Source organism: Sitophilus oryzae, unplaced genomic scaffold, assembly GCF_002938485.1.
Source record: "Sitophilus oryzae breed Bouriz unplaced genomic scaffold, Soryzae_2.0 scaffold_1396_pilon_pilon, whole genome shotgun sequence".
NCBI classification, from domain to species: domain Eukaryota; kingdom Metazoa; phylum Arthropoda; class Insecta; order Coleoptera; family Curculionidae; genus Sitophilus; species Sitophilus oryzae.
In genome coordinates, this window is record NW_022146055.1 from 3,322,486 (window position 1) to 3,345,291 (window position 22,806).

The 22,806-nt window shown below is 34.5% G+C and overlaps 1 protein-coding gene across 9 annotated transcripts in view; it reads left to right on the plus strand.

Annotated features, from left to right (window-relative positions):
• The window catches only part of LOC115875878 (uncharacterized protein CG43867), a 517,198-nt gene that overhangs the window by 469,242 nt on the left and 25,150 nt on the right, over positions 1–22,806 (plus strand). For 7 of the 9 annotated variants that reach the window (XM_030891428.1, XM_030891431.1, XM_030891435.1 and 4 more), the window contains 6 exons: positions 13,357–13,479; positions 13,895–14,077; positions 14,953–15,095; positions 16,041–16,431; positions 17,190–17,304; positions 17,854–18,027. In XM_030891428.1, coding sequence (XP_030747288.1) covers positions 13,357–13,479; positions 13,895–14,077; positions 14,953–15,095; positions 16,041–16,431; positions 17,190–17,304; positions 17,854–18,027 — 1,129 coding nt within the window. The remainder of the gene's footprint in view (positions 1–13,356; positions 13,480–13,894; positions 14,078–14,952; positions 15,096–16,040; positions 16,432–17,189; positions 17,305–17,853; positions 18,028–22,806) is intronic. The other 2 variants (XM_030891430.1, XM_030891432.1) reach the window with 1 other exon arrangement.

Consider the following 22,806-nt stretch of genomic DNA (forward strand, 5'->3'; position numbering starts at 1 on the left):
GATGGACAACAAAAATTACAGCATGATACCCACGAGGGAAAATAAGAGACCTAGAAGAAAACCGAACCCGGGATGGGACTATGATATTAGGAAATTAGCAGGGATAACTTTGGCCCGCATAGTCAACAATATACAACAATATGCTCAACTACAAAGAGAGTATGTGAGGGAAACTACACCATAATAGAAAATGATGATGATGATGATGATACAGAAGTTTATGCTGAATTATGTAAAGAAAAATAGAGGTTGTAAGTTTAAAAAACTTATAACTTTGTCATTACTTTTTTTGGATACCCTGTATAAAACAAAACGTTTTTAGGATATTATGTACTTTTATTAACCATGCAATATTTGTCCGTACCTGTGTTGTTTTAAATGCAGAAGAGCTTCAAAAATGTTTTCTGATTTTTTTTCTGCAATTTCTAAAGCAGTTGAGTAGCTATGGAAACTCAAATTACTTATTTTTATTGTGATTTGTTTCGAAAAAGTTTTCGAAACATAAGAAAATGACAAGCAACATCCGCAATACCATTAATAAGTACAAAACTAAACTTTCCACAATTCTGATTCACCATCAGACAGTTGGTAAACCCCCCCTTTCGTTTGCGTCTCCAGAGACAGACGAAGAGTTTTCGAGTTTGGTGCCAGATTTTCGGAATGGGCAATGTGCCAGAGGAAAATATGTAAGTAACTTTACTAGAACCGTCGAGATCGTTATCATTTGTCATTCTCTTTTTCCATTTTGCCGAGAATTTTCATATTTGTTACTCATTTTTTGATGGTCTGGATGTGATTTTGCTGTTTATTACAGACTACAAAGGTAGATTTACTATTTAAAATATTTATTTGGTTTAGAGTAAACATTTCTGATGACGTTATAGTATGAATACCGTGCTGGCAACTGTTACTTTTGGGTCGGCATTTACATGTGTGGAAGTAAATCGCATAGGGATCTTTATTAAGCCGGAGTGAGAGAAATGCGACCGACCGACGCGACGCGCGACGGTGTGCTATTGCGGCGTTGCCGATACGCCTTTCCCTATCAAGTACAGTAAAATCACGATCGCAAACCGCTTATTTTTAAAAGACTTTTTTTTTAAGAGATAACTAGATAAAATCATTAGACATGCATCTGAAATAGAATTATAAGGATATCGTTAGGGTGTCATTTTTTTTATAACGAGAAAACGTCAGTAATCGCGATAATTTAAAAACTCAACTTTTTAACACATAACAGGCCATAACTCAAGAACCACTTTAGATATTGAAACTTTTTTTTATTTTCAAGATCGGATATTTTACAATATGTTTACATAAGAAAAATTCGATAAGGTTGTTTTTTTGATTCAAAATTTGTAAACAATCCATCCATTTACTTTTAGAGCATAGCAATTTTCAGCAATCGTGTAATTTTTTTATTGATAAAGATTTTCACATACTGTCTACAAAGAAAATACAGCAGAAATATTAACAAAGTTCTTGAAAAAACTACAATCTATTATTATTTCTAATAGATTTCGAGATATCGATTTTTGAATTCAGAGTTCTAATAGCGCGACCACTATCGAACACCCACTCAATTCCACTTATTTTTACCAAAAATGCAAATGTTTCTAGCTTGCACTAAAAAAATTCAAGCTATAGGGAAAATTACAACGACTCGTTAATAAATAAACAAATCTAGTATCACGAGACGTAATTAAATCGTGAAGCTGAACGCATGACGTACACCTTTCCCTAGAACTTTAAGTACTGACAGAGGTATTGATTGGGTCGACCGGTCAACTGCGACAAATCTGCTATATCCCCTTCCACGTCTCTTAGCGATGTGCACATTTTCTCTATTTATTTCATACATTTGGCAACATGTTTACTGTTCTCTCTTTGTTCAGTACATTATAAACGTCATTGTACTCTTATTACATACGGAAATCTCGACCCAAGACTAACCTTTGCCAGCCCTTAGTATAAGTTATACACGAGTTTTATTCAAGCGTGCAAAATTGATTTACCAGTGCACAATGATGCCTGTCTTTGAATAAAAAAAATTAAGAAAGGAGCATATCACAAAACTTAGATCGACCGCGACGGGGGTCTAAAATGGCCCACTATTGAACCACAGACTGAAACTACTGAAAGACGTATCTAAATTATTTTAGACAAGTAGTAAATAAAAGCGAAAATGCAAGGACAAATATTCAATTAGTTAATTTAATATATACATATTAATTAGTTAAATTCTCTGTGACTTTGATAAATTATCGTTTTACCACACGTATGAATATTATACCACACGCATGAATATATATATATATTTTTCAGATAAAGAAACGAGATTTGGTATGTTAGTATATGACATAAATTAGTATTGATTGACGTAGTATTCAATTGTTTTTTGTTAGTTCCTGTTTGATATGTCAACTTTTGACATTTTCGCTTAAAAAAATAGTATTTTAAATTTCAATCTAGAGTGCCATGACTGTTTTAAAAATACTAATTTTTAATCAAGGAACCTTGGAAAAATAGATTTGATCGTCTAATGTTTTTCTTGTCTTCTTCTGGGGCGCTATTCTGTACAATCGTCGGTATCGGTAAGTTAGCGACAGCTATCGGTACGTACGGCCAATGAGCGTCGTGTTGATTGTTGTTGTCATAGTTTTAGCTGTCATTAATAGGACTTATAGCAAATTTGTACCGACAATTATCGGTATCTCTACCGTGATATTAACAAGGGAACGGTAGAGATACCGATCCTCGTCGCTCGTCGGTACAAATTTGCGTTATCTGTCATAGGGCCGATCGGTAACTATGACAACAACAATTAACACATTTTTACTATATAGAAATACGTATCGAGAACTGTCGGTATCGGTAAGTTACCGACAGCTATCGGTACGTACGGCCAATGAGCGTCGTGTTAATTGTTGTTCTCATAGTTTTGAGCTGTCATTAATAGGACATATAGCAAATTTGTACCGACGACTATCGGTATCTCTACCGTGGGGTTAACAAGGGCACACGGTAGAGATACCGATCCTCATCGGTACAAATTTGCTATGCCAACAACAATCAACATGACAAACTATGACAACAATAATCAACACATGTTTACTATATACAAATACGTACCGATATAGCTGTCGGTAACTTACCGATACCGACGATTGTACAGAATAGCGCCCCTGGGACGCTATTCTGTACACGGCATCGACAATCGTCGGTATCGGTAAGTTACCGATACCGACGATTGTACAGAATAGCGCCCCTGGGACGCTATTCTGTACACGGCATCGACAATCGTCGGTATCGGTAAGTTACCGACAGCTATCGGTACTTACGGCCAATGAGCGTCGTGTTGATTGTTGTTGTCATAGTTACCGATCGGTCCTATGGCAGATATCGCAAATTTGTACCGACGACTCTCGGTATCTATTCTGTGAGGTTGACAAGGGCACGGTAGAGATACCGATTTTCGTCGGTACAAATTTGCGATATCTGCCATATGACCGATCGGTAACTATGGCAACAACAATTAACACATTTTTACTATATACAAATACGTATCGAGAGCTGTCGTAACTTACCGATACCGACGATTTTACAAAATAGCGCCCCTGGCCGGTTAAAAGATGCCCAAATCGTATTTTTAATCATATCTCGATTTTTTCAAATGGAACGAGGGTGGCGCATTAGCATATTTGGAAAAACCATTTTTTTAACGAATAATTTGGCACCATACACTTGGTATTTCGAGCCAAATTGTCGTTATGAACCGCATGTTACAATTTCAAATAAACCATATGAGAAAATGTCAAAACTTGACATATAATATGTCATTCTATTTAGAGTGTCATTTTCTTTCGAATAAAGTAAAAAAATCGAGGTTGCCATTTAAAAGTCATAGTTGTAGTCATTTCCGGTGAAAGAGGAAGTAATCAAAAACAATTGAATACGTCAATCAATCCTAATTTATGTCATATACTAATATACCAATTAAATCTCGTTCTTTTATCTAAAAATATATAAAAGTTATAGGGGTGAGCCACTTTTGAGACGCATCCCATAGTCATTTACTAGTAAAAAATTATTCCTTTATTTCCCTCGATTTTTGACCGCACGCTACACAATACCTATACACAACCAACTATTTTACAGTCTTTTTCGATAAATCGCAATAGTGTCACTGTTAATTTAAGTTCTGTCATAATTTCCTTCTAGACTAAGACTAGTTAAGCCCTCTAAACAACTACAAGTTGTAGAATAAGTAATAAATAAAATAAAATAAGCTCAGTAAAGACAGACAAATCCACAAAATTTCAAATGTATCAAACAGAACTGTCAAGGATCCCCACCTTAGGGCCCCATCTCCGTCTACCATGGATGAATACATGGATAGCAATATACTCCTTCATTAATCTTTTTATTCAAAGCCCTAAAACGCATATTTGGCAAATAATGATGACGTAACGTTGAATGATGGCTGAACAGACTTTACATCTGTGTTTGCTTATTTTTTATACAGGGTGTTTCAAAAAACATGTACTATTTCTCGTGGGGAGATTCCTCACGTAAAAATAAGTTTTATTTTTTATATCAACATATGTCCGATTCTGCTTTGTTCTGCAGCTACAGGGTGTTAAAGTCTTAATATTTTTTCGATTTATTATAATTTTTTTTCCAAGTACTTTTACCGTTTCGAATGAAATTTTGAACGTAAAAGTTACTATAAATGCGACATATGTTAAAGCTAAGTGGCGCACATGTTTTTTTTAGATACTCCAGTGATAACCCATATGCACCTCCCTGATGAATATATCGACACTTTTTTAACATTAAAATATGCAGCACTTATGGTAATTTTTACCCTCAAAATTTAATTCTAATCACTAAAAGTACTTGGATGAAAATTATAATAACTCGAAAGATTATTAAAACTTTAACACCCCGTAGCTACGAAACAAAGCAGAATTGGAGATATGTTGATGTGAAAAATAAATCTTATTTTTACGCGAGGAATCTCCCCACGGGAGATAGCACATGTTTTTTGAAACACCCTGTCTAGTTAAAGAAACAACAGCTACAATAAACAGCTCTTCGAAGGGTGTTTTTATTTAATTTAAAAAACATCAAGACACCGGGACATAAACACCACTTAATGTAATGGTCCGTAACGCAATAAATGGATAAACGATCTCGGTGCCTCGAATTACTTTTACACACTCATTTCCCGTCGGAGTCGGTCTAAATTTAGCACGTGCAGCAGCCACGTGACGTGTTTTTATTTTTCTTGGGGGATGACAATAAACCTGGAGAGTAATAAATTAAACATACAGTGTGATTGAGTAAAGGAGACTTAAACGTGGGCTTAGAAATAACATTTAATTTGAGTTTCATTATAGATATTGTTCTTTATTGCCATTTTTTACAGTATTCAATGATGTTGGCGTGTTAATCACCGCGACTATGAGTTGTAACTCATCATACAGTTTCAGGGCTTTGATAAAAACCAGTATCGGAGACGGTTTTACAGAGGTTAGTTCTCCATCTCAGATGTCAGTCTTACCAAAGTTTATGGCACGAATGGTTGTCGTCTCGGTGCAATCAGTGATGAGGTGTTTTGGTTTGGTTTTTTGAATGTAGATGTTTCCCTATTTTCCCCACAGAATCTGCATTCGCCGTTGTTTCTTAGCTTCAATCTACTGAGGTGTTTATTGAGGAGACAGTGTCCTGTTCAAAAACCCTCTATGCAAATATTGTTTTTACTTAAATCTAAGAAAACATTTGATTTTTCTCAGTCGTAAGACCTGAAATATTTCTCATAGACCGAAGGATTCCGATTCCAGGTTACGGTTGGAGTCTTCCAGGTTCTTGAGTTTTGCTTTAAGTTGGTTTCCACTTGGGAAGCAGAACGGTTTTTGTCCAGTTAGTGGTGTTCGCTTCTTTTCTAGCCAGATCGTTTGCTTTTTCATTACCTAGAGTACGAAAGAACTTTATTTTCTTTGTTTAATTTGTTCGGCTTCTCTAAGCATTCTTTGACCAATTTTGAAATGCTGGTTACTGAGTTGATCGCCCTTAAGGCTGCTTGAGAGGAGGTCTCGGCAGGAAGAATCTATCTTGGTTGAGGAACATCAGAAATTGGACTTACCTTACTGTTGAAAAACTCATGGGAACAGCCGAGATTCATGACGAATTTACCAATGTGATCGCCAACCTCCACGAACGAAACGGAACGTAAAGAAGGAGAAGGCTACTTGACTATCGGATAATATGGTTATTTCTTGTTTTCGATAGTTCCTACCTAATATAAGTCTTAGATAGGGGTGCTTACTTTAGTGGTGCAAACGACGCGACGCCCAAAAATTGCTCAATCATAATTGCATCTATTTTTTATGAAATTGAATCTAAATAAGTATAAATGCTGATGCTGACGGTTTAATATTTGAAGTTGATGTACGCACCAAAGTGTAGATATCTATAGTTTCTATTATTTCTACATGCGATATTTTAGTGACAATGTGAGTTTATCAAGAATTTAAAAATTGAATGGAATCTCCAAATAATCACATTTTTTAAGAACTGCACGCATTAACTACACTTAATTATATCAATATTTGATAATAATGTTATCATCAAACGATTTTACCGCACCTCCGAGTATTAAAGATAAAATTACTTAAACTAATTTGGGGAATTGTCAAGAAAAAAATCTATTTTATTCCTCAATTGTTCCGGTGATGAATCTTTTCAGCTCCATTTTTTTAATTGCAGTGTATAGGATGTACATAAAAATAAACGTATATTGCTGGAAATGAAATATGATTATTTTCTCCCATTGTTTTCAACCGGGGGGTTTTCGCCGTATATACAAAAAAATATTTTCAGGACGTGCACCTTATAAAAAAACCATATCAACAATTATATAAAACTTTCATATAGCCACGTGAAGTATTTTTATTTTTCTTGGGGATGACAATAAACCTGGAGAGTAATAAATTAAACATACAGTGTGATTGAGTAAAGGAGACTTAAGAGTGAGCTTAGAAATAACATTTAATTTGAATTTCATTATAGATATTGTTCTTTATTGCCATTTTTTACAGTATTCAATGATATTGGCGTGTTAATCACCGCGACCTTATATATATTGTCTTCCCCTTCTTTGAGTTGTAACTCATCATACAGTCTCAAGGCTTTGATAAAAGCCAGTATCTGAGACGGTTTTACAAAGGTCAGTTCTCCATCTCAGATATCAGTCTTACCAAAGTTTATGGCATGAATGGTTGTCGTCTCGGAGCAATCAGTGATGAGGTGTTCAGATGTTTCCCCATTTTTCCTTTCCACAGAATCTGCATTCGCCGTTGTTTCTCAGTTTCAATCTACTGAGGTGTTTATTGAGGAGACAGTGTCCTGTTAAAAAAACCTCTATGCAAATATTGTTTTTACTTAAATCTAAGAAAACATTTGATTTTTCTCTAGTGGTGAAAAAACAAATTGCCACGCGACGACCGCGACGCCCAAAAATTGCTCAATCGTAATTGCATCTATTTTTTATGAAATTGAATCTAAATAAGTATAAATGCTGATGCTGACGGTTTAATATTTGAAGTTGATGTATGCACCAAAGTGTAGATATCTATAGTTTCTATTATATCTACATGCGATATTTTAATGACAATGTGAGTTTATCAAGAATTTAAAAACTGTATGGAATCTCCAAATAATCACAGTTTTAAGAACTACACGCATTAACTACAATTAATTATATCAATATTTGATAATAATTTTATCATCAAACGATTTTACCGCACCTCCTAATATTAAAGATAAAATTAATTATAAACTAATTTGGGGAATTGCCAAAAAAATCTATTTTATTCCTCAATTGTTCCGGTGATGAATTTTTTCAGCTAAATTTTTTTTAATTGCAGTGTATAGGATGTACATAAAAATAAACGTATATTGCTCGAAATGAAATATGATTATTTTCTCCCATTGTTTTCAATTTGATTGAAACCAAACCAAACTTAACTTTGCCCAAACAAAAGTAATGGTGAAATTGTTAGTTTTCTTTAAATTGCAACACCTATTTTTCTGCAGATAATTGCGGTTCAGCATAAAATTCTGCTTATAGTACACTATTTTTACTTAAAGGGCTATGCGATGGGACCATGCTATTTCTTATTTACTAAAACTTTGGTTAAAAACAGTACTATATTCGAAAAGTGGTTAAACCCTGGAATGAACTTAACTTTATTAATAGTTAGCTATATTTACCTGTTTAGGATTGGTACCAAGGAAAACAAAATAAATCCGTTATAGAGTTATAAAAAAAATTATATACAGCATTATAAATAGTGTTGGCCACGCCACAAAAATACCCTGTACTGTTTCCTTTACGGATTTATTTTGTTAGTCTTGGTGTTTAGAAAAATATAGATAAATAATAAAAAAATAAGTTTACCCCCGCAGGCTTTTACCACCTTATATTATATACTGTTTTTTAACAAAGTTTTAGTAAATAAGATACAGCGTAGCAACACTGCATAATGCTCTAAATAAAAATAGTGTAGTGTATGGAGAACTTTATGCTGAACCAAATTCTATCCAGAAAAATTGGTGAGCAAATTAAAAGAACTTCCAACATTATTATCATTACTTTATTTTGGAACATATACATATGTACTATGTACGTATATACACCAAATATTTTTAGGGCGTGCACCTTATAAAAAACCATGTGCAATATGTATATAAAATTTTCATATATATCTTTGTTAATAACGACGATACTGGACTTCCTCGCACTAATGGGCCACCCTGTATATAACCTGTATGTTCCTGATGAGCAATTAAAACATACATTAATAAAATTTTTGATACTGAATCATGGATAATAGGTATTGTTTGTAGCTTTGAGATACAGATTATTTATTTTCGTTAGTATATTCATTCAGACAATCTGTCGACACTGTGTTTTGTTTTAGTTAATTAAGAAGTGTTATATTACGCGCGGGATTTTCTTACATATTATATTTTTAAGGCAAAGGTAACTTTCTTATATATTTTTTTCTATATTTTAATAATTTTCTTATAATAATAATATCTATATTTTTTCTATATTTTAAGTTCAACTAAGGGCTGTATATAAAATGCCACACCTAATAAACACAAGACACACCTTTTATGAGAAACTTAATATTTAGTCATAGAGTTCGATTTTCCTTTAATAAATCCTGACAATATATCTTTACTTAGCCCTCTTGAATTTCATAGAATCGATATTAGTAAATTGGCATTGCGTGTGTGGTGCCCTAAAAAGTTTGTTAACCATTGATAGAAGCAGCTGGTGTCAGTGTAGCATGACGTTGAGGGAAACCCGTGTTGTTTTACTATGACCAACTATTTTTTTAAATTAATAAAAAACCACAAGAAGAATGTTAATAGACCAGGAAAAAACGAAGAAACAAAATATCGAAATTAGTAGAAAAAATCTTAAAATTGCAATAAACCGGGAGGTGCATCGTCGTTGGAAACATAGGAAATCCCATGCAAATTTTGAACTGTTCAAATATTGGCTATTATTGATTTTACAGCAAAGTCGTAAATATTTTTTTTAAAGATTTATGTATGGTAAATACACATGCCAAATTTGAACAATTTTGGGCCAGCCAATTTTGAGCAGTTTAAAAAAGATTGCATCTATTTTTAAATTAAAACCGAACAGGTAACAATCAAACACCAGACATGCCTTAGGTTTACAAACTATGATTTTTTTATTACAAAAATAATTTAATTTTAATATTTGGGGAGAAATAAACCGAAACACATCGGATACACTGTCTAAGCTATTTCCCGCGTAGTACCATTTTATCATGCCTACCGCACTCCGGACATTCAAAAAATCTCATTGCTTTGTTGCCTCTTTACTTTTTGGTTGTCGCTGTTAACTGAGTTTATAATTCTTCTCCATTGTGTTCTATTGTGAGCTGTTTCTTCCCATTCATTCTGCACATTAATCCCCTTTAAGTTTTCGTGGAAAATGTCCTTATACCTTTTGAGTTGTGAACCCGACCTCCTCTTACCGTCTACAAGCTCACCGTAAAGCAGAGATTTTGCTATGCGGCTTTCTTGCATTCTGCACACGTTACCAGCCCATCTTAAGCGGGGTTTTGTAACCATGACTCCAATACTCTCGCAGTTAGCTTTTTCATGGACCGATACGTTTGAGACATGATGGAACCATCGGATTCTTAAGAGTTGTCTAAGGTGTCTCTGTTGCAACTTGTTTAATGCGTTCATGTGTCGGCGGTACGACACCCAGGTTTCACTCTCATATAACATGGTGGGGATTATGATTGCTCGGTATACTGCAAGTTTCTTTTTTGTACTCAAGTCATAATTGTAGAAAACCCTGTCTTTCAATTTCCAGAATGCTCTTGAGGCGCTGCTAATCCTATGCTGAATTTCAGAGTCGATATTGATACACCAACGACGATGCACCACCTGGTAGAACTACTTCTTTTGGAATTTATTAACGTAAATTTATTCGTCGAGCCAACGCGACATCGTTTTTTTTTTCGATTATTCAATTTATACATGGTGTGAAAAAATAGTGTTTCGTTGGGTGATTCTACAGATAAAAATAAAACAAAAAGTTCCTATGAACATATGCCCTAAAATACTTCCCGAGGAAGTTACAGTCCTTGAAAAGGAAAATAGAAGTTTTTTTTTTATTTTAAGAACACTGGTATACCGTTTTTCTTGGTATCCCTCTATACAATGCCCAAAATGTTTCACGAAGTACTTCCAGTTTCGACAAAATTTTTATAACACGCGTCTATAATCTTCATCAATCAAGGTAAAACTTTGTGGTGGCTTCAGAAAAATAAGTAAACATGGACTCTCCAAAAAAAATCCTTTATGGATATTTCGCCTCTGCACTGTAAGAAAATCTACAAAATTAAATAGTTATTTTTTGTGAACACTTCTGGCATTAAACCTAAACGGACACGGCTTGTCAGAAGTTATGTTTATAGTTATACAAATTTGCCTAACAAAGAAAAACCTGCTTAACGTTTCGGAAAGTTTATCTCTTTTCGTCGTTGGAAGCAAAAAAAATACAAAGAATAAAGAAAAAAAACTATTTAAAATATTTAAATTCAACTATTCGAGAACACCTTACTTTTTTAAAACAGATACGTCTACAAGAAAACGTTGACGTTCTGTTAAAATTACATTATATCAAGTTAAACTTCAAAATTAACAATTACTACCTGATAACAATTACTTAATAAGGTAAAACCAAAAGCCCCAAACTTTCTGTATGATTATTTTTAAATTTCACCTCGAATTTCACGTATGTTATGTATATTTATGTTATGTTCTTTAAAATCAAAGAAGGCGATTGCCATACATTACTAACATCTACAGATGCATGAGCAATACATTTATTTTTATTAGATTGAATTAAAAAAGCCTCTTTTATTTTTCTTTTAGTGGCTATCGCTTCTTTCATTATAATTTTGGCGTTATTAAAATTTATTCTGTATCCTGTGTCCCATGAATTGATGTTTCAGTGTCAAAGTTTCAAAATAAACTAATTTTAGATGTTTACAGAAAACCCACAAACACAGATAGATACTTAAATTTCACATCTAATCTCAGTATAAATGTAAAAAAGGTGTTATAAAAAGTTTATATGATAGGGCAAAATTAATATGTACAGAGAACATTTCACTAAACAGAGATATAAACCACATAAAAAATACATTAATAAAAAACGACTATCCACCATATTATTTTATTGACAAAACATTAAACAAAATACAAACCCCAAATCATAGACACAATGATAACAATACACAATATATACAACTTACAATTTCCATACATACGAGGCGTTTCGGAAAAATAAGAAGGATAGGAAAACAATATAACATACGAACATCTTTCAAAACACAAAATACACTTAGATCCATTTTATCACATACTAAACCAATGAATACAGAACAACAAACAAAAAATGTAATATACCAAATACCCTGTGAATGCGATACATTTTACATTGGTGAAACATCTAGACCCTTAAATGTTAGAATTAAAGAACATAAAGATTATTTAAGAAAGGGAGATTTTCACAAATCTAAGATTTGTCAGCATTCATGGGACAAGGGCACAGAATACATTTGAATAACGCCAAAATTATAATGAAAGAAGCGATAGCCTCTAAAAGAAAAATAAAAGAGGCTTTTTTAATTCAATCTAATAAAAATAAATGTATTGCTCATGCATCTGTAGATGTTAGTAATATATATGGCAATCGCTTCTTTGATTTTAAAGAACATAACATAAATAAACATAACATACGTAAAATTTAAAAATAATCATATAGAAAGTTTGGGGCTTTTTGGTTTTACCTTATTAAGTAATTGTTATCTGGTAGTAATTATTGTTAATTTTGAAGTTTAACTTGATATAATGTCATTTTAACAGAACGTCAACATTTTCTTCTAGAGGTATCTGCTTTAAAAATTAAAGTGTTCGCGAATAGTTGAATTTAAATATTTTAAATAGTTTTTTTCTTTATTCTTTGTATTTTTTTTGCTTCCGACGACGGAAAGAGATAAACTTTCCGAAACGTTAAGCATTTTTTCTTTGCTAGGCAAATTTGTATAACTGTAAACAGAACTTCTGACAAGCAGTGTCCGTTTAGGTTTAACGCCAGAAGTATTTACAAAAAATAACTATTTTATTTTGTAGATTTTCTTGCAGTGCAGTCGCGAAATACCCATAAAGGATTTTTCTTGGAGAGATGAATCCGATACATAGGTATAGACATATTTTAAGTAAACATGGGGTATGACTAAATATTAGTTTGTAATGGGGTGTAATGTAATACCACTATTTTAAAATGATATGGAAAATCAAAAACAGTACATTTAGAAAAGAGTTACCTATGGCTATTCCTCTAAGGTTACACAATAATATTTATTTTTAATCATTGTCTAATCTTATTAATTACAATATATTAGAAAAAATATATTTCCAAAACCTAAAATCCTAAAACTGCAGGCTAACAGAGACTAACTCTTCTGGTGGTCCGCCTTTTATCGTGTTACTCTGCTATTTCAAACTTTAACCATAATAACATTTTGTTTCCCTTGTATAATAAACAGATGGGGACTTTATTTTTTTAATTCAAATAATTTGGCTACAATTTTTTTAAAAATTATCAAAATCGGCCTACTAGAACAAAATTATATTGAACTTTAAAATGCATGAAAGTTTTAAGGTGTCAGTCGGTGTATTTGTCTATTGTAAAACACATTTATATAATGTTTTTATTTGTTTCAGGTGCGAATAATGGAACAGAAGTTGGCATGGTCGGCTCAAAGTGATACCAGCAACGCTCAGATCCATCGACTGGAAGGAGAAGTTGAGGAGCAAAGACAGCTTCGCCTCCACGACGCACGACAGGTCAGTATAACATCTTTTTTTTGATTTTATGCATTCTACACCACTAAAAGTTATTTCGTCCTAATCCAGTCCAGTTTATTCGCGACCATTCAAGTCGCGTCTAATAAAATAACCCAAACCTATGGCGTTTACACTAGTCCAAGAAAATAAGCCTTCAAATACGAAATTTTCGTAAAAACTTGAATTTTTGATATAAGTTACTTTGAAACACCTAAAAACGATTTATGAAATATTCTTTTTTAAATTCACTCCTAAGAAGGGGTGAATTAAATAATTAAAGTGATTTTTTCAAAATGTCGGAGAAACAGTAAGGACTAGAAAAAAAAGTTCAAATAAAAGTTGTAGACCGTCAAATTTTACATAAAAATTATCTCTAAGTATACTTTTTTTGCTCAATATTATATGTTTTATCTAGGTGGAGGCTAAAGCTGCTCGAATCAAAGAATGGGTGACAAATAAGCTGCGCGAACTGGAGCAGCAAAATCAGCACCTTCGCGAACAGAACATCAAGTGTAACCAACAGCTTGAACTTCTGCGCAATCACGTCGCTCTGGCGGATAGGCGGAGGTCGGAGAGTAATTCTCCTGAACCTAGACAAGTAAGTGTTGGTTTAAGGTTGATCAACATTCTATGTTCTATTGACAGTGGCGGATAAGGAGGGGGGCCATGGGCCCGGGTCCCCCCTAAAATGTATGAATTTGGTTAAAAATTAGGCTTTTGGGTTTAAAATGGCTCCCTAAATAGCATATTCTACATTACTTTTTATTTGGGCCCCCCCTAAAAAAAATTCCTGTATCCGCCCCTGTCTATTGGTTTATTTCAAAAATTACATACCACGGTATTTGAACCTCACTGGAGTGACCAATTTTCTCATCTTAAATGCAATACTACCGCGTATGTTATTTAATTTTTGGATTATTCAGTAAATTATAAAGGTATTTAATGTACAATGTTTATGCCTTTCTTCAAATATTTCGGAAATATTAAGTGGTCTCAGCCAATTGTTGTCTAACTTCTATATTTAACTTATTTATTTATTTTGTGTTTAATATTTTGCAGTTGTCATTTTTATAGTCGGTTTGAATTTTTACGTTGACTGCATACTAGAGAAACAGTTTATTTAACAGAAATAAACAAAACACAATTCTACAGATGATTGATTGTGGGTTTTGGAAATAACAGAAGGACACAAATGATATAAAAAAATATCATAAAGAAATAAATCAATGGTAAATTATTATCAACAAATATTTTAGACATCTCTTTAAGATATAAGCAAAGTTTTGTATGAATAAAAATGTGGGTCCTCTTCAAATTTTCTTTTTTTTACTCCCCAGTATTCTCGGGTCTTGAGTAACAAACAGGGGGTTTCGGTGTAGTTTAATTAATTATTGAATATTACCTACAATATCATTTAACAATAAGGTACTTCTAAGTATGTCATTTTGTACTAATATTGAATTAAATTTTCAGCTACCATTATCAGCAACTTCGTCCTACAGCAGCTCCCGTCATCGAAGGCATCAATCTGTTTGCCTTTCAACGAATACCAACTTTGAACCAGTCATTCCTAGTACTCTAGTTACAAGCGTCAATTTTGGAACCAGCAATTCTAGGTAATTTTTGAAGCGAAACATTTTTACGCGCGTTGGGGGTAAAAATTTAAGGGCCGTGTGTCACGAATGACGGCCGCGAGCCGGCCGTGATGCGCAAGCTAGCGAGGGGAAAAGTAACAGCGGCAGTGTTGCCACAGCTACCCCATTCGGCTTGCGTTCCAGCTTGCGTTAGTCAGTTGTATTCATAGAGAAAGCCTAATATTAAGCCTATAAAACAATCAGCTCTTGATTTCTAACTTCTCTTGACGGAGGATAATCAAAGGCCAAAATGACATTTCTCGCAAATTTTGAAGTATAATTAGTGGAAAAGTTAAAAGTTTGATAACTTTTTCTACTAATTGAAAATGTCTACCACTAATTTTGACGTTCTGAATGCTAATATTGAAATTAAAGGAACAAACTTCTACGCTAATTGAAACCACTAATTGGGAGGTTCTGAATGAATCTTACAACGGTAAATGATGGAGATAAACATTTGTGATTGATTACAATTTTATTTTAAGAAGAAACTTTTGTTAACAACATTCTGAGAATTCGAATAGTGAACTGAATAATGACAAGACAAGTGACATCTGTCTAAAAAAGACAGCGATTTAGAGTGACAATTTGGTTATGTAAAATTTAGAGCGACAATTTTTTAAATAATATCGACATGTTGAATTTGAAATTATTAATGCAATAATGAATTTCTTTAGTGTTAGAAATTTTAAAAATAATTATTGTGAATTTAGGTTAGTTCAAAACATATGTTTTATACGAGCGCAAGCGCTTACAAGAATATTGATTATTTTCTTAAGACAAGGTAGAGAAGTATGAACGGCATTTCCTTAAGTTCTCATGGTTAATTCTTGGTTCTTAGGGTTAATGTTAAGGGTAAGGTTAGGAGTAATACTCGAAGTATGAACCCACCATTACTTCGAATTTCATATCTTTTTTTCTCCACAGCATGGACCCACTCACTGACGACCTCCGAACCGCCGTGGACAACCTGAGCATCGGGCGCATCCCGAGTAGTAGCGCTAGCGACCCTGACCTCGCCCACGACTACGCCGAAATCTACACCCCCAGCAGGGAAAAGGTTACGTGGCCCAGAGCGCCCACGCCTCCCCTGCATAGGTTCCCCAGCTGGGAGGACCGGATATACCAGGTGGCCGTGGACGGGCTGACCTTGACGGGGACCACGCCCAGCGACATAGGGCCCGAACAGGCCGGGTACCAGGATATTCCCGTGCCCGTGTACGCCACTGTGAAGGGTAGGGCGAGTCAGATCAGGTCGATGCCGTTCACTGGGGATTCTAGTGATGATTCAAGTGATGGTGAAGGAAATAACACGCAGGTAAGGGGACATGGAGTTTTTTAATTACTTGGTTTATATACAGTTCATATCAAATAAACTTTTAGTCTCGTGATTAAGCTTGACCGGCACAGCGTTGCTCACTTTTACATATTTTCTTTTAATCAAAATATTTTAGGAAACAAAAATACTTTCAACAATCAACAAAACTCATCTTCTTAACAGTGCTTAAGGGACATAAAGGGCCATTACTATCGCTTTCCCGTTCAAAAAATGTCTAAATTCTTCTAATAAAGTTGCAATGAGTTTTTTTACGGCTACTAAGGTATCTTGTACACTTTGCACTAAAAGAGTTTCTAAATAGAACAATGTTCGACTGCAAGTTCTGTGAGTAAACATTTTTAAGCTAAAAGTATCACAACACTATTTATTTAAACCAAAAACTTGTAATACAACACTAAAGTGTCAGAACGAATGAGAATGTCAATAAATAAATGTGACAGCTTGACATTTTTTACAGCATAGCTACCACCTGAATCCTAAACGGGAAATTTAAATTCCAGTTTGTCAGCCCGGCACCGAATATATCCATGGTTGGTAACAATGAACTTAAAAATCGGGGCCTCGATTACGTCACTAAAAGTTTATTTGGTATCAAATATAGATCATTGGAAATAGTCCTCGTTTCTCAAGGAACTCAAATAAAAAAAATGTCAAGTATTGCAACGCATTTATTTCACTACAAAAAGTTGTGCGATTTTTAATTTTCTTATCAATGATATATTTCTCTTTATTTTCAGGCTGTGGATGGTAATAATACTCACAGCAGAAGTTCTGGAGAGACATCAGGGTCCAGTCCTGGAAAAAGAACAGGTTCCAGTAGTAGCGGATCACCAAGTAAAAGTAAAACCAGAGGTACTTGCTTCAATTTAACTTTTGATAAAGCTTTGGTTAATTTCGGAATATTAGACGTAACATTTATTTGAAGTCGGTAGCCAATTTTTTATTGGAACCAAAATTGTTATATCGAACTTCACAGCTATTCTCTTTTACATAAAACATTGTCTACACTTATCAAACATTTTTTGAATCTAGTTTACTAGCGGGTGCGTCTCAAAAGTGGCTCACCCCTAAGTTGACATACGATATGTCATTCTATTCAGACTGTTATTTTCTATCGAATAAAGTAAAAAAAAATATCGAGGGTGCCATTTAAGAATTAAAAGTTGTACTCATTTCCGGTGAAACCGGAAGTGACCGAAAATGATTAAATACCCGTCAATCAACCCTAATTTATGTCATAAACTAACATACCAAATATCGGTTTTTATCTGTAAAAATAAAAAAAAAGTTATAGGGGTGAGCCACTTTTGAGACGCACCGAGTATATGAAGTTAGCCATGCTTATTTATCTTTTTAATGCCTAATTTCTTTTTTATGACTCATCTGAGTGTTAACTCAAAGCCGTTTCAGATATATCTTTCGAATCTGGCCTATCCGATGACTACGCTGTTCCTCCTGATGCTCTCAGTTGCGATACAACAAGTCTGGAATCATCTATGATGCTGAGAGCTTCATATTTGGACAGTCCTAAAAGGATAGAAAGTTTAGAAAAATGTGGATCGTTAGCTAAACTAGGTATATACTTATATGTCTTTTTTATTGATAGTGAGATGAAGTTACGTCTCGTTGATACTGTATATATGTAACAGTACAAATACTGTAGATTTTGTATCATTGATAATGAGATAGGATTATATTAAATTTATTTTTACTTCACTTTTTCCTTAATATTGAGATATTAATTTCATTGTGCGTCATTAATATTGAGATACGGTTATAATACATTTATTTTGACGCCACTTTGTCCTTGATATTGAGATAATGTTACATCTAATTTATTGGGAAAAGGTTATTGTGTCTCATTAATATTGAAATATTATAATAAATTTATTTTTACTTTTATTTGGTAAATTTGCGTTGCGTTTATGAAATTGTATTCCTCTTTTCGAAAGTCCTTATTTAATTTTAGAGAAAAAAATAGTTGAAACTTTTTAAAGAACTCCTTAAAATGAAGCAAATTGTTTATTTTAAATAATTTATACGAATTCTTTTTTGAGTTATTTAAAATCGAGTATAGTCAGAGTATAAAATTTAATAACATAAATTTTCTGCACATTCAAACATTTTCCAAAATTATAAAACTATGAATTATTGATGCTTTCTTTGAAAGCACTTTATGAAGTTTTTTTAAACTAATTATTCTAAAATACTTTATACTCGATGGTCTATAGAGGGTGTTTCCAAACTAGATGTACTATTTTTTCTACTATTTCATATAGAACACACTATACAGGGTGAGTCTTAAATAAGTGCAAATATTTTCAGGGCTGGTAGATCTCGATAAAAGAAACATATTTTCTCTTTGCCATTTTTCAGATAAGTCCAAAATAACCGAGTCATCTAAGTTTGAAAATAAAAAAAAAATATTTTTTTTGAAAAAATTTTGAGAGCCACCGGATTTTTTCTGTAATTGCATCACTTTTGTACCGTAACCATAGAGTAAAGCCGTCTTCTTCTTCTTCGTCGTCTCTTCATGTCTGAAGAATCGTGACATTATGGCTATGTGCAGTTGGTGATTTTGATCTTCTATCGTTGGCGATCTTCCGCCTCTCGGAGATTTGATTGATTTGACGAGTAAAGCCGTAACTATGGTAATATCAGAGATTAAGAAATTAAGTATGATTTATAGACTCACAGTTAGATTTGGCTTTGGCTTTGGCGCCGCCGCCCAATTCTTAAAACTGTATATTACCATAAGAGCGTTTATAAACACGGTTGGCTTTGGCTTCGGCGCCCGGTTGCCGTCGGACTTGTGTCTTATGTTTAACTTTTTACCGTTCGAGGCGGTTCGCCGTCCGTAGCACCACGTAGCAAATGACGTTACAGCTAGAGGTGGGTTGTGAAATCGCAGTCCGCGACTTTGTCAGAGCTCCACCAACGTCGCAGTATGTGACTGCTCCAGTTCCAAGAAAATCGCAGTGACATTTCGGAGCAGTTTACAAGTTTAGGACATCTGCGCTCGTGAGTAGCAATAGGAGCAATAGCAGGCAATAGTGTAAATTCTGAAAATGCTCCTAGCCCCGTCGCCCGGTCAGACTGTTCCAGTCACAGTCGTCGCAGGTCGCAGTCGACTGGAGCATAGTATATTGAGTATATTCTGTGTACTGGAGCTGTTGGGAGTTTGGGAACGGGAAACGTAGCAGCGTTCGCTTTTTCTTTCATGAATCTAAATAAGATATTTATGTATTATATATTAATCACAAACAGATGTTTTTGACAAAGGTAATTTTTAACTTGTTAGTATGTTTATTTGTTAGTTAATTTTGTATCTGTGTTTTGTTGTATATCCTAAATCTTTTATTTGATCTTATACATTCATATAAGTTTTATTATTTATATCTATTTTTAAGGTCTGATGATGGCTAAATAGCCGAAACCGGTCACTAATAAAGATTTTTTTGACAGTTTCGACTTTGAATTGAATATAACATTAAGTTTTTACCATGGGCCACCACTCTGTGAAAATGAACAGACTCTTTAAGATATTTATAGCAAAGTGCTTGGTACTTAGAAACACTCAAATTCTTCTGAATAGACTAAAAAAATATAGCAACATCTATCAAACTAAGACATCAGTATAGTACCGTACAGCCGCGATTTTAAGAGCTCTAGGGGCCCGTAGTTCGGAAAAGTTCGAATCTTGTTCGCAAGGGCCCGGGAGGCTTGGGGCCCGTCGGTGACTTACCCCGATTGCACAGACGTTAAAATCGCCACTACTGATCGAAATAAAAAACGGCGTCCAGTTGGCTTGGAAATGACAATCGATAACATTCCCCATAAATTTTACATATAAAATGCCAGCAATCTTCATTTCATAGCTATCGCTGACGCCGTTTTTTTCGATCATACGATATAAATAAATAAAAACTAGACGATGATGTTGCCTATCATAATCACACCGGTGCCGAACGGTGCCGAACACCGAGTGCGATTTTTCGGAGCAATTAACCTATAAAACTACATTTTTAATTTATAGGTTAATTGCTCCGAAAAATCGCTGCTACTTGTCACAGTGCTTTTATTGGAGCAGTCGCAGAGCGTAGCAGCTCCACAAAAATCGCAGACTGGCCCACCTCTAGTTACAGCCAATAGAATAGTAAAGAGCGATCACGTGTTGCTTTGTTTACATGTAGTTTTGAAATATGGGAATTCCAAATTTATGGTCACTCCCAATAACCCTAATAGGGTAATTTCATCAATACCATTACTTTCCAAATCCATAATTAAAAATCTCGAACAAAAAACCAAAACTTTAAACACTTTCGTCTCTAAAAACGCACTATAGACTCTGCTACTCTCAAGTAAAAAGTAAACAAAAATGTAAGGTTAGATCTGCCCAAAACGGCCAAAGCCAACTGTCAACAGTGGAGTTTATAAATGCGATTTTGCGGCGCTACGAACAGTCGACGCCAAATCCAAAGCCAACTGTAGAGTTTATAAATCGACCTTTATACCGAAAATTTGCGGTGAACAGGCAGTTCTAAAAAGTTTTCGAAAAATATACAGGGAAACAGGGCCATGTAAGTGAAATATTCAAAATGGTTCCAGCCAAAGTTTCCCAATTATGACGGGTGATGGCGCTGATCGTCAAGATTTTTGGACAGGGATTTTGCTTACCGACAATACGACGTGAGCTACGACCGGACCAGTACCAATTAGAAGTGGGCCAGTCTGCGATTTTTGTGGAGCTGCTACGCTCTGCGACTGCTCCAATAAAAGCACTGTGACAAGTAGCAGCGATTTTTCGGAGCAATTAACCTATAAATTAAAAATGTAGTTTTATAGGTTAATTGCTCCGAAAAATCGCACTCGGTGTTCGGCACCGTTCGGCACCGGTGTGATTATGATAGGCAACATCATCGTCTAGTTTTTATTTATTTATATCGTATGATCGAAAAAAACGGCGTCAGCGATAGCTATGAAATGAAGATTGCTGGCATTTTATATGTAAAATTTATGGGGAATGTTATCGATTGTCATTTCCAAGCCAACTGGACGCCGTTTTTTATTTCGATCAGTAGTGGCGATTTTAACGTCTGTGCAATCGGGGTAAGTCACCGACGGGCCCCAAGCCTCCCGGGCCCTTGCGAACAAGATTCGAACTTTTCCGAACTACGGGCCCCTAGAGCTCTTAAAATCGCGGCTGTACGGTACTATACTGATGTCTTAGTTTGATAGATGTTGCTATATTTTTTTAGTCTATTCAGAAGAATTTGAGTGTTTCTAAGTACCAAGCACTTTGCTATAAATATCTTAAAGAGTCTGTTCATTTTCACAGAGTGGTGGCCCATGGTAAAAACTTAATGTTATATTCAATTCAAAGTCGAAACTGTCAAAAAAATCTTTATTAGTGACCGGTTTCGGCTATTTAGCCATCATCAGACCTTAAAAATAGATATAAATAATAAAACTTATATGAATGTATAAGATCAAATAAAAGATTTAGGATATACAACAAAACACAGATACAAAATTAACTAACAAATAAACATACTAACAAGTTAAAAATTACCTTTGTCAAAAACATCTGTTTGTGATTAATATATAATACATAAATATCTTATTTAGATTCAGGAAAGAAAAAGCGAACGCTGCTACGTTTCCCGTTCCCAAACTCCCAACAGCTCCAGTACACAGAATATACTCAATATACTATGCTCCAGTCGACTGCGACCTGCGACGACTGTGACTGGAACAGTCTGACCGGGCGACGCGACGGGGCTAGGAGCATTTTCAGAATTTTCACTATTGCCTGCTATTGCTCCTATTGCTACTCACGAGCGCAGATGTCCTAAACTTGTAAACTGCTCCGAAATGTCACTGCAATTTTCTCGGAACTGGAGCAGTCACATACTGCGACGTTGGTGGAGCTGTGACAAAGTAGCGGACTGCGATTTCACAACCCACCTCTAGTACCAATCAGAATGATCAGTCCAGGTGGATGACAATTCTTATGGGAGAACTGGAAATGGTTGAAAACTTGACTACAAGCGATTTTCTAGGAATCTTCCTTACCGATAAATTATTGACAAGAGTGACAGATAAAACCTTGACATTCTTTCATTATAACTGTTCATCTCTTTTTCTTTCTAAAGTGTGCGTTGAAAGGAGACAAAAACAATTTTTTGCAACCCATAAATTGTTATTTGAACACCACTTTTCTCCTTGTCGGGTCGTTGACGTTGACTTGTCGCCATTTTATTTCTTTTGTTTACACGCTGCAGTTTGCTTTGTAAATTGAATACATAAATTATTTAGGCAAATATAGGTTTTTGATAAAACTCCTTGGACTAA